At 34.1% G+C, this 12,537-nt stretch overlaps 1 protein-coding gene across 1 annotated transcript; it reads right to left on the bottom strand.

The window, feature by feature from the left end:
- Positions 1–2,400: 2,400 nt before the first annotated feature.
- LOC139864220 (uncharacterized) lies at positions 2,401–5,065 on the bottom strand. Its single transcript, XM_071852804.1, has 3 exons — positions 4,585–5,065; positions 3,229–4,226; positions 2,401–3,027 (listed from the first exon to the last, which is right to left on the bottom strand). Exons 1-3 carry the CDS (start codon positions 5,063–5,065, stop codon positions 2,401–2,403), a joined length of 2,106 nt encoding a protein of 701 aa, XP_071708905.1.
- Positions 5,066–12,537: the final 7,472 nt, after the last annotated feature.

Below are 12,537 nucleotides of genomic sequence, written 5' to 3' on the forward strand. Positions count from 1 at the left end.
TGCTTCATCAGCTTTTCCCAAGGATCATGGTAAAGCCCAAGTTGCCTCAGATCATCAAACTGTTAATGTGGATGCCTTACCTGATTCTCCTCCTGAGAAGAGAATTCAGCTTAGGGCTTCTAAGCATTTAAAGGTTTCTAAAATGAAGAGAGAAGCTGATCAATCCCCTCCCTCCAAGAAAACCAAGTTGTCATTTGATGGTGGCAATGACTTTGGTCACTGTGAAGCTTCGGATGAAAATACTATTTCTGGTATTCTTTCCTTTCTTTTCTTCTGCCTTTCGTATGCTTATTATTTATGTTTTTAATGCTTGGTAATTAATGCAAACTTTCTTTATTGTAGAGCCTTTGCCTATTATCCCCTCTGCTGCCACTTGTCATGTTAAAGTGGCAGGTCTTGTATCTGACGAGCTTGAGGCTACTTTTGCTGACCCCCAAAGGTTCATGGAGGAGTGTGCTATCCAAAACTACAAATCTGCAGTGAAGCATCACCTTTTACTCTCTCGTTACGAGAAGCCCAGGGATGACATTATGTCAATAGAGACTGAAGCCCATGGTTTGAAACTGGTTAACTCATCTAATACTGAGTTTATCAAGCAGCTACAACGTAAAATCTTGATGGCCCCCTCTTTGGAGGAAGATCTGAAATTAGCCAAGGATGAAATTACATAGCTGCAGACACGGGAAAGGTAGGGCAGGGAAAAATTGGCAGAGATGAGTGTGGAATTGGAAGTTGAGAGGAGAAGGAATGAGCTCCTTAAATCTGATTATAAACGAGTGATTACAGAGGTAATTCCCTATGTTTGTTAGAAATTGGTGGACAGCAAGGAGCTGAGCGACTATCTTGCTGGCATAGTGTTTGCATCTATGCAACACGAGCGATGTTTGCTCCTTGAGGAGCTTACAGCCAAAGGTACTCTCCAACTTTCAGATTTTGAGGAGTATACTTACTAAGCTAGTACCTTAGTGGATGATGCCTATGAGAAACTGCTCAATGCCCAATTTAACTATGTTGCCGTTGTTGCTGCTCATCATGATGCAAAGCCTGTGGAGCTGCTTAAACTTGTTGCTGATGGTAATCAGTCCCAACCCTAACTCTTCAATCCTTTGATAACTGTGGCTCCTTTTTGATGTCCTAATGTTCTGTTTGTGGTGCTGGTCGTAGTGCCAGTGACTTGAACAATTTTAAGTTTTTTATGGCCTGTTGTGCCTTTTGAACAATTATGTAATTTGTGGCCTACGTACCTGTTTGGACATGTAATTTGTGGCTTATAAGCATGTTGGACATGTGGTACTTGGCCTGTGTGCCCCTTGAACAATGTAGTTATGTTTATGGCTTATATGCCATTGTGTTGTGTAGTCTTTTTATTATTTCTGTGTTCCATGTATGTATTATGTCATATTGGATCATGTTATGGCACATGAAATAGCTAGTGCAGGGATTCTCTTATGCTGGCTATGTTACTTGCATAGTCCTTAAACGTTTGATAACTCACTCACCGTGTTATCATTTAGCATTTGGGGAATACCCCTTTGATTTATCTTTTTGAATGAATGCCTGTAAGCATTTTTTTCATAGTGTATACTGTGATACCTCTTTGACTGAAGGAACCGTATCACTTTGTTTTCTTACTTTATCAAGGTAGTATTTCCTTTATGGAATACCTTGTGTAGCATTAGTCCTTTTGTAAAGTAGACTTGTTGTCATGCTTTTATGGTTTATACTTGTTTGCAGGAAGCAGCAATTAAGGTAATATGGCATCTCCTTTTGTGGAATGCCTCTAAAGCATTAGTTTTCTTTTGGTAAAGGAAACTTTATATGATGCTCTTGCTTGCTTTCTAAATCTTAGAAGACGTTTATCCGGATTGTACTCTCGTACTTGGGGCACGTTTTTTAGTATGCTTGCTTTCTACTATTCGGAAAGTGTGATTTGTTTGTATTCTTTTATGGAATACTACGTAGCATTGGTTTTCCCCATATATATATATATATATATATATATATATATATATATATATATATATATATATATATATATATATATATATATATATATATATATATATATATATATATATATATATATATATATATATATATATATATATATAAGGAATTCCTCATAATGCTTAGTTATATCCTTGTAAATATTATTGGCGTCCCAGTGAATATTTACTTACGGATATATAATAATTAAAAGCAAATTATTATGTATAGGGTGCCTCAGTGTTTAATGACACAAGTCATTTTTACTTTGTTTGTGTCTATCTATGCTTTCTTGTTGCTATTATGGGCGTATAATTGTTTATTCGAGCCCAATCAAAATAGCATGTGTAATCAAAATGAAGTAGTGGATTTCATTTAGTTCAGTGTAGGAAGTGTATAGACTTCGACTACCTTTTACATTTTATCTCCTATAAAAAGAAAAGAAATGACAAGCTTAAAAGTAAAACCTTCGTAGGTTGGGTTCCATGTGCGAGGTATAGCTTTTCCGGAGGTGTCTTCCAATTTGTATGACCCGTTGCCGAAGGCTTCTGAGACTACGTATGGACCTTCCCAGTTGGCTCCTAATTTTCCCTCGTATTCTACTTTGCTGGTGGAATTGAGCCGTAGGACGTAATCTCCTACTTTGAAGGTTGTACGCTTCACCCTTTTGTTGTAATATTTCTCGATGATTTTCTTGTAAGAAGCCTCTCGAATGAGAGCTTCTTCTCTTCTCTCTTCGACCAGGTCAAGGTTTAGACGAAGGTTTTCTTCGTTATCTTCTGTGTTTGCTGTTCGATTACTTAGCACTTGGATTTCTACAGGAAGGACTGCTTCTGTTCCATAGGCCAAGCCGAACGACATTTCTCCGTTGCTTCTTTTTGGGGTTGTTCTGTATGCCCACGTCACTAATGGTAATTCTTCAACCCAACCTTGATGGCATTTGCCTATCCTTTTCTCGATTCCCTTGATGAGATCTTTGTTGGTGGCTTCCACATGTCCATTCCCTTGAGGGTGGTATACGGAGGTGAAGGTTTGCTTGATCTGTAGCCTCTCGCAGAACTTGGGGAATATTCATTCAGCAAATTGCTTATCGTTGTCTGAAATGATCTCTTGGGGAATCCTGAAACTGCACACTATATGTTCCCATACGAACTTTTCGATGTGCCTTCCTGTTGTTTTCTTTAGTGGCTTGGCTTCGGCCTATTTTGTGAAGTAATCCACCGCTACTACTAAGAACAATACTCCTCCCGAGGCTTCTATTAGTGGTCCCACGATATCGATCCCCCATTTAGCGAATGGCCATGCTGAGAGTACATATATGAGTTCTTGCTTGGGTTGCTTTGGGACTTTCGCATGAATTTGACACGACTCGCAGGTTTGTAAGGTAGTGACCGTGTCTTGGTGCATGGTCGGCCAGTAGTATCCTAGCCTCATGATTTTAGCTACGATAGACCTTGGTCCTGCATGAAAACCGCACACTCCTTCGTGCATTTCTTGGATGATAATGGTTGTCTGGGATGGTCCCACGCATCTTAACCATGGGGTGAGAAAAGATTTTCGATACAACTTGCCATCTTGAAGCTTATATGAAGGTGCCTTGATTCTGATTTTCCTTGCCTCCCCTTTATCTTCAGGTAATAGCCCATATGCCAGGTAGTCCTTTAGTGGTTTCATCCACGTGTTGTCTTCGTCTGGATAGAGGTCATTAACCTCTTCAGCTTCTATAGATCTTCGTTCTAAGATTTCAACCAGGACTTCTTTCGCTAGGTGAGCGAAAGTTATGGAGGCAAGTTTGCTCAAGGCATCTGCTTTCTTATTCTGACTCCTTTTGACATGTTCTATTTCAAAGCCTTTAAACTGTTCGATGAGCTCTTTTGCTTTTTCCAAGTATTGTTGGATAGTGGGGCTTCTTGCTTCGAAAGTCCCTGTCACTTGATTAGCTACAAGTTGAGAATCGATGAATGCTCTGAGATGTTGTATGTTCAGTTCTCTTGCCAGCCTTAGCCCTGCAAGCAGGGCTTCATATTTAGCCTCGTTATTTGTTGTGCTGAACTCGAAGCATAAAGCATAAGTGAATTCTTTTCCTTCGGGACTTATTAACATGAGTCCTTCCCCGGAGCCATCAGAGCTTGAGGCTCCGTCTGTAAATAAGTTCCATTCTTCGTGCTCGATTGGCGGGACGATGATTTGTGTGGAAGGCATTTCTTCTTCTTCAATTGTTTCGGCTATGAAATCCTGACCTTTAAGGGGCGGGAATAGGAGAAAGTCTTAAAACGGGAGGCTATTGAGTACCGATTTTATGAGGGTAATACGACCACTGAACGATAGCGACTTAGCTTTTCAATCCGACAAACGCTTCTTGAATTATTCCACCACAAAATCCCATTCCTTAGTTTTGTTCATTTTGGACCCGATGGGTAGGTTAAGATAATGAAACGGTGTTGAACTCGCACTACATCCCATATATGCAGCCATAGATTCTAGGGAATTAGATAAGAGCCTCGTACCATAAAAACAACTTTTCAAAAAATTAACTTGAGTCCCGATATTTTTCAAAACACTTTAGAAGTTTCATTAGGTTACTAGCATTTCTCTTACTCCACTCCCCGAAAAATATCGAGTCATCCACATATTGTAAATGCGAAACCACCACACCTTCCTGACCCACCTCTACTCCTTCATACAAACTCGAATCCATAGCCTTTTTAACAAGTCGTTTTAGGCCTTCGACAGCGATAATAAATAGATAAGAGGATAGCGGGTCACCTTGAGGAACACCTTTCTCAAGAGAAAATTCCATAGTTGGCGAACCATTTAGTAGAATCGAAATTGACGTTGTTTCTAGACATTTTTTAATCCAAGCTCTCCATTTTAACCCGAAACCCGTACACTCCATCACCAAATCGAGGAAATTCCAATCTAAACTATTGAAAGCCTTTACAAAATTGGCTTTGAAAATTAAGCATTTCTTTTTATTCCTCTTTAGATTTTCAACCGTTTCACTCGCCACCAAAATGCTATCTATGATTTGGTTCCCTTCGATAAAGGCACTTTGCTCAAATCTGACGACTTTGTGCATTACCGAACGTATGTGGTTGGTAAGTATTTTTGCTATGATCTTATAATAACTCCATATTAAGCTAGTAGGTCGAAAATCGTTTGATCCAGAAGGTTCTAACTTTTTAGGGACCATACACACAAACGAAGCATTGCACACCTTTGAGATGGTATTGCGCGTCCAAAACCAATCAATCGCCTTTTTAAGTCATCTTTTATGAGCCACAAAAATTTCTTGTAAAAGTTTAAGTTGAACCCATCCGGGTCAGAAGATTTTGAACCTCGACAATCATTTATTGCCCGCCATATCCTAGATTTTTTGCACGGGGCTTCAAGCCCATCCGCATCAAATTGAGAAAGCGAGGTAAAATTTAGGTTACTAATCCCATGTACATTCGAGTTATTCACATGGTGGTCAAAGATTTCGTTCTTAATGGACCTCTGGTCCTCCTGCCACAATCCGTCAATGTAACCATGTATGTTACAAATGCTATTTCATCTTCTGATAAAAGAATGAAAGAATTTGGATTTTTCGTCACCCTCGAAAGCCCATTTAGATCTCGACTTCTGTTTTAGCATTTGAGCTTTTTCGTATTCTTTTTTGAGCCATTTATTAATTCTGAGAATTCAGGTTTCTCTATCAGATTCAGACAACCCATTTGCTTCAGCTTTCATCTCCAATTCCAGAGCTGTTTTCTTTTCCATTTCAATCTCTAAGTCAATCGAACCATATTGATGTTTACTCCAGGACCGTAACGCCTCTCAACGTTATTCAATTTATTCCGGAAAACACAATCACATCTCAAACCACTAACATTCTTACCCCAAGCATCGATTATTACAGATTCAATATCTTTACACTCCATGCCATCAAAAATCCTAAAAGGTTTTGGACCAAAATCAACATTTTTGTCATGAAGAATGATTGGGCAATGGTCCAAGCGACCATGGTCCAAAGCTACCGTTGACACGTCACCCCATGTTTAAAGGAAGTTTTTCGAAACTAGAAATCAGTCCAGTTTACTAAACCTGACACCATCATCACTTATACGTGTAAAATTTTTACATATTAAAGGGATTTCAACTAATTGCATTTGATCAATAAAGCTGTTGAACATAGCAGCCCTTTTTTCAACGAATACGTTGTTCATTCTTTCTTCCGAATTATGCACTTCATTAAAATCACCACACAACACACATTCAACATTTTTGTATTCCATCTGTTTAGCAAGACTTTCCCACATTTCATCTTTACCTTGATCGGTATACGGTCCATATACATGACAATGATGGACTCGCTATCTTTACCGAACCACTTGCCTTTTATAGCCATAAAATATTTACCTTCAATGGCTTGGGATATTGCAAAGTGAGATGTATCCCAAACTAGGGGCATGCTTCCTGAGTTTCCGATCATAGGTTTTTGAATGAAACCAAAATCCGAAGTGCCCCAAACCTATTCCTCCAACTGTCAGAGAATTTTGTGCACTTTGATTCCTAAATTGAAACTATACCCAGGAGTTCGGTTAATTGCATTTTTTTAAACCAACCGAAATTACTTTTGAACTTATCATTACACCCAAAACCACGAATATTAAATGAGAGGATCTTCATTATATAGGTAGAAAGAAGAGAGACAACTGTTGGGTGATTATTGGGGTCTTTCGCCCGATTGCAACGCCAATTTTTTTTTACCATAATTCTTGACATCAACGCTACTAATGGAAACATTGGCAGCATTAGAATTGGGATTACCAAACATACCTTTAAAGTATATCAATTTACTTTTTGCCTGTTCTGCGGATACAAATGTGTGACATGGTACATTTTTTTTAGATACACATAGGAAGTGATAAACACGATCAGTTAACAAACACAATCATTTAAGTTACTAGATCATTACAGAAATCTTAGTGTCAGTTAATACTATTAACAAACTACTTATTTATATAAAAATCCACATCAGAGTTAACTTCATGTCAGAACATAAGACCAACACGCCCATCCTCTCCCAAAACGTCCTACAAGATAAGCTAACAACCTACATGGAGGAGATGGAGGGGTTAGCACGAAGCTAAGTGAATGGCACTAAAAATCAACAATAGTATACAACACATTTATACTACATGTCGTACATCTACAGCACACAAAACCACTAGTAATGTCACAAGAGACTCCAGTGGCCTAGCCAAGCCTACAACCGTAGTTGATTGGACTGGGCTTATCGAAAGTTCCTTCCACATAATGAAGAGAATAAGTCCTCCACATGCAACGAATGCATTATTCAAACTTATACTAATTCTTCTGCCATAAGAAACCCAACCTCTGAACCTAGTTAATCTCTACCTACATCTAACTTGATAGGGACGTACTAGGGTTATAACACATAAAGCAAGGAAATATCAACACATACGCTAGCATTCATTCTCAAACAACAAGAGTAGCATGGCAATCCTAACTATCATGGCACAAGGATAACTAGCTACTCTATACTATGCATTAACGGCTAGTCCCACTCATCGAATACCAGCAACAGCTCAGTCATTCAACTCTGAGCTTCTTCCTTGTTCTTATTGCCTGAGAACAATATAAACCAAGTTAGTATAATGCTCTTAATTTAAATTATACAAACGGGCAACATAACGACTAAAAACTGACACTTAGCATAAAAATTTTCCAAACTGCCAATTTCGGTATGCTGTCATAAATAGTTGGTCGACTGTCTAGACAGTCGGTCGACTGTAAAGACAAACGGTCAAATCTCCAGAGACAAACTACCGACTGTATTCTAAAATACAAACTACCGACTGTCTAGACAAATGGTCGACTGTCCCGAGTGTGACAACCCGGAAATTTCCAACCAAATTTAAACTTTATCTTTATATTATTCCGACACGATAAGCAAAGTTTGTTAAGTTAAATCTCAAGAATTTTAAATTGTGTTCATACATTTATTATAACCTCGACCAAATTCCGACGATTCACGAACCGTTGTATATAAATAAATATGTATATATATGTATATATATATATATTATAACTTGAGAATATTAATAAAGTATTAAACGTATAATACTTTACATGAACGTATTTGTTTCAATATGTTTATCGATGGAATTAGAAGATAATATCAAATGATTGATTTATCAGATACATTATGATATGATTACGGGTCTATGTGATGAGGTCCACTGTGATTTTAGAAATCTATTCTTTTTGACAACATTCGGAAAATGGTAAAGTGATTTATAAGTAAGAACGAGAAGTGTAAATAACTTAGATGTTGGATATCGACAAGTTAAGTAACTCGACATTTTTCATTAAGATGATTTCATACGTTTATTTAACCTTTGAACTTTATCCCATGCTTCACCAACAAACTGTAATTTAAAAACTTGAAACCTATTATGAATATATATGATTCTACTTTTCTAAAATATTTTATGATATAACGATTTCTATTATTTTAACCTTTAAACTAAATAATTCTTAAAAATATATTTGGTTTTGGAAAATAAAATTATTATATTTATTTGATTTAGTTTCAAACGTACAAAAACGCTTTCAGTTTAAAATGAACTTTATTATTAGAACGTATATAACTTTTATAAATATCTAGAACCACTTTTGACAACTCATTACTTAACCAGTATGATAAAGATAACGATATTTATATTTTATTTTATTAAATATATATAACGATTTAAATTAATATTATATATATTTATACGCATATTATACGTACATAGTTTTATACTTTTACTATACTTAAACTTTACCTTTACTTTATTTTTACTTTACTTTAACTTTAATAATTCACTTTAATAATTCATACTTTAATAATTCACTTTAATAATTCATACTTTAATAATTCACTTTAATAATTCATACTTTAATAATTCACTTTAATAATTCATACTTTAATAATTCACTTTAATAATTCAAAAATCTATTATAAATAGAATTCAATAGGTTTCATTATTTCATAGAAACTTGAAAATATTTTTCTCTAAACTCTCTCAATCGATTTACATATATATATTTACTCCGTATTATTTCAAGACATTATTAGTATACATAAAATATTACGTCAGAGTGCTGTCCGAGTGATTTCGAAATTGTTTTTCGAGTGGGATTGGATTAAGAAAATTATGGGTTATAGCTATGGAGGTGATTGGGTATGGTTCATGGGTATGCTCGTGAGGTCAATATAGTGTTTATCATCTCCGTTGCGTCTACGTACCTTTCCTGCAATATTGAATCTCAATATTGATACGTGAGTACTCATAATTTAACTTTTACATACTAATAGTGTATCCCTGACTAGTGCTCGAGTATATAGGATTATGCATGTTTGTACTTTTGATATTGCCTTTAGTTAGGTTATGTTGAATCCTGAATTAGTTATATATGTGACTGAGATAAGGTATAAGATATGCATGTCGTTGGAAAGCTAGCGAAAAATTAAGAACTTTTCATTCAGATATCGAATGATTTCGATGAACGGATTTGAAGTTATAGTCCATCGAATTTTTGTATTATTATTAAAAATGATTATTATTATCGTCGTTATTATCGTCGTTCTAGTTTTATCTTATTATTATTATTATTATCTTTATCAATAAAAGGATTTATCATTAAAAATTGTTAATTTTTTTTATTATTACTATCGTTATTATCGTTAAAGTTATAATTAGTATTATTATTATTATCCAATTATTATTATTATTATTATTATTATTATTATTGCTATTATTATTATTATTATTATTATTATTATTATTATTATCATTATTAATATATATATATATATCATTATTTAAAAATAGTTATTGTTATTGTTATTATTATTATTACTATATTATCATTAAGATAATTATTAGTATTATCGTTAATAATGTTATAGTAACTATCATTATTAATATTAGTGTAATTAAAACAAATATTTGTAACACCTAATTATTTTGATTACTATTATTATCATTATTACGAACACGATATAAAAGACGATTAAAAGCTATTAAACGAAACGATTAGGAAATAATGGGTAAGAGTATCATGATGAAATTAAAATATTATAAGATATTGATTTAGATAAAATTATCGTTCTTATTATTTTTATCATTACTATTATTATTAAAATTATCGTTAGTATTAAAACTATCATTTTAACAAAAATTATCATTTTAATAGAAATGTCATTGTTACTATAAAATATCATTATTATTATTATTTTAAATAGAATTATTATTTTAAAGATAATATTAAAAATTATCGTAAATATTAAAGTTATCATAATTAGAATTATCGTTTTATCATAATGTCATCTTAGTAATTATAAATATTGATATTTTTATAATAATTATTATTATTACAAAATAATACAACTTTTACTTACTATCATTATAGATATTATTTTATCAAATAAATATTTGATACAAACATATTTTACTACGTGTAATAACTTACTTTAATAATACCTATCATATTATCTTTATAATATTAAATGAACCCTATAAATTTTATTACTTAATATATATAAAAGTATATTTTATTATATAAATATAATATAAAATTTTATTTATTAATAAATAAATTATATTATTTACTCTAATAAATCTTTTAAAAATATAAAACGACGATATTTAAACTATATATTAATCATGTATAGATTTTTGGAAATTATTTTGAGTCAAATTTACTTTTGTTGACTTTTGCATATTAGTCTCGAGCATTAGGATTGTGGTACACTATGACTTGAACTAATTTGTTAGACAAATATTGACCAACACATAAATATATATAATTAATTTAGGATCGTGAATCCGAGGCCAACCTTGCACTTGTTCAATGACGTTATATGTATTTTTACTACAAAATACAGTATGGTGAGTTTCATTTACCTTTTTACCCTTTATATTTTTGGGACTGAGAATACATGCGCTTTTATAAATGTTTGACGAAATAGACACAAGTAATTGAAACTACATTCTATGGTTGAATTATCGAAATCGAATATGCCCCTTTTTATTAAAGTCTGGTAATCTAAGAATTAGGGAACAGACACCCTAATTGACGCGAATCCTAAAGATAGATCTATTGGGCCTAACAAACCCCATCCAAAGTACCGGATGCTTTAGTACTTCGAAATTTATATCATGTCCGAAGGAGGATCCCGGAATGATAGGGGATATTCTTATATGTATCTAGTTAATGTCGGTTACCAGGTGTTCACCATATGAATGATTATTTTTGTCTCTATGCATGGGACGTATATTTATGAGAACTGGAAATGAAATTCTTGTGGTCTATTAAAATGATGGAAATAAATGATTATGATAAACTAATGAACTCACCAACCTTTTGGTTGACACTTTAAAGCATGTTTATTCTCAGGTGTTAAAAAAATCTTCCGCTGTGCATTTGCTCATTTTAAAGATATTACTTGGAGTCTTTCATAGCATATTTCGAAGAACGTTGCATTCGAGTCATTGAGTTCATCAAAGATTATTATTAAATCAATTTATAGTTGGATAGTGGATATTATGAAATGGTATGCATGCCTGTCAATTTTTGATGTAAAGAAAGATTGTCTTTTAAAAACGAATGCAATGTTTGTAAAATGTATCATATAGAGGTCAAATACCTCGCAATGTAATCAACTATTGTGAATCGTTTATAATGTATATGAACGGGTCCTTTCAGTTGGTATCAGAGCGGTGGTCTTAGCGAACCAGGTCTGCATTAGTGTGTCTAACTGATAAGTCGATAGGATGCATTAGTGAGTCTGGACTTCGACCGTGTCTGCATGTAAAAAGTTTTGCTTATCATTTTGTGTCGAAAATTAACCACTTATCATCCTTAGGAAATTACCTGCTTATCATTTTTAGTCTAAGACACGTCTTGCTGCATTGATTGCAAGAATAGTGTATAGGCAAAAATTCATATCTTAGCATATCTGCTAAATCATATCTTATCGTATCTGTTACTTTTAACTTTGCCTGACATATCCCGCAAATTCCTCCGTAATCTATGAAATCTTTTGATCTCTATATATAGATATCCTATGTAAATTGAATACCACCCGATAGTCGAAAAATCATTTTATATCGAAAATCCTTTATCCAATCGTACAAAATGGAATTTTTCATCAGTTCAAGTCACTCGGATTCCGAAATGGAATCTCACTCAAGCTCCGAAAGCAGTGTGACCGGAATGGATCAATCAATCAGTCATCACCTATTCTGGATGAATTGGGGATGGGTTCGTAGCCTCCTCAATCATTGGAAACAAGAAGAAGGCGATCCTTTCCATCCACCACATTGCCCTCTTGGCGAAGAACCTGAAGCACTTACCGGCGAACCTGTTCGAAACACCATTTTCTCGCTCATTTCCAGAGTATCTCGTCACGATTATATATTACATCAAATTTTAAATTTTATTTATCCGATCGTCCGAACCGACAATCACCCCGGTGTAATAGAAGACGTCAAC

The sequence above is a fragment of the Rutidosis leptorrhynchoides genome, chromosome 8 (assembly GCF_046630445.1).
Source record: "Rutidosis leptorrhynchoides isolate AG116_Rl617_1_P2 chromosome 8, CSIRO_AGI_Rlap_v1, whole genome shotgun sequence".
Taxonomy (NCBI): Eukaryota; Viridiplantae; Streptophyta; class Magnoliopsida; order Asterales; family Asteraceae; genus Rutidosis; species Rutidosis leptorrhynchoides.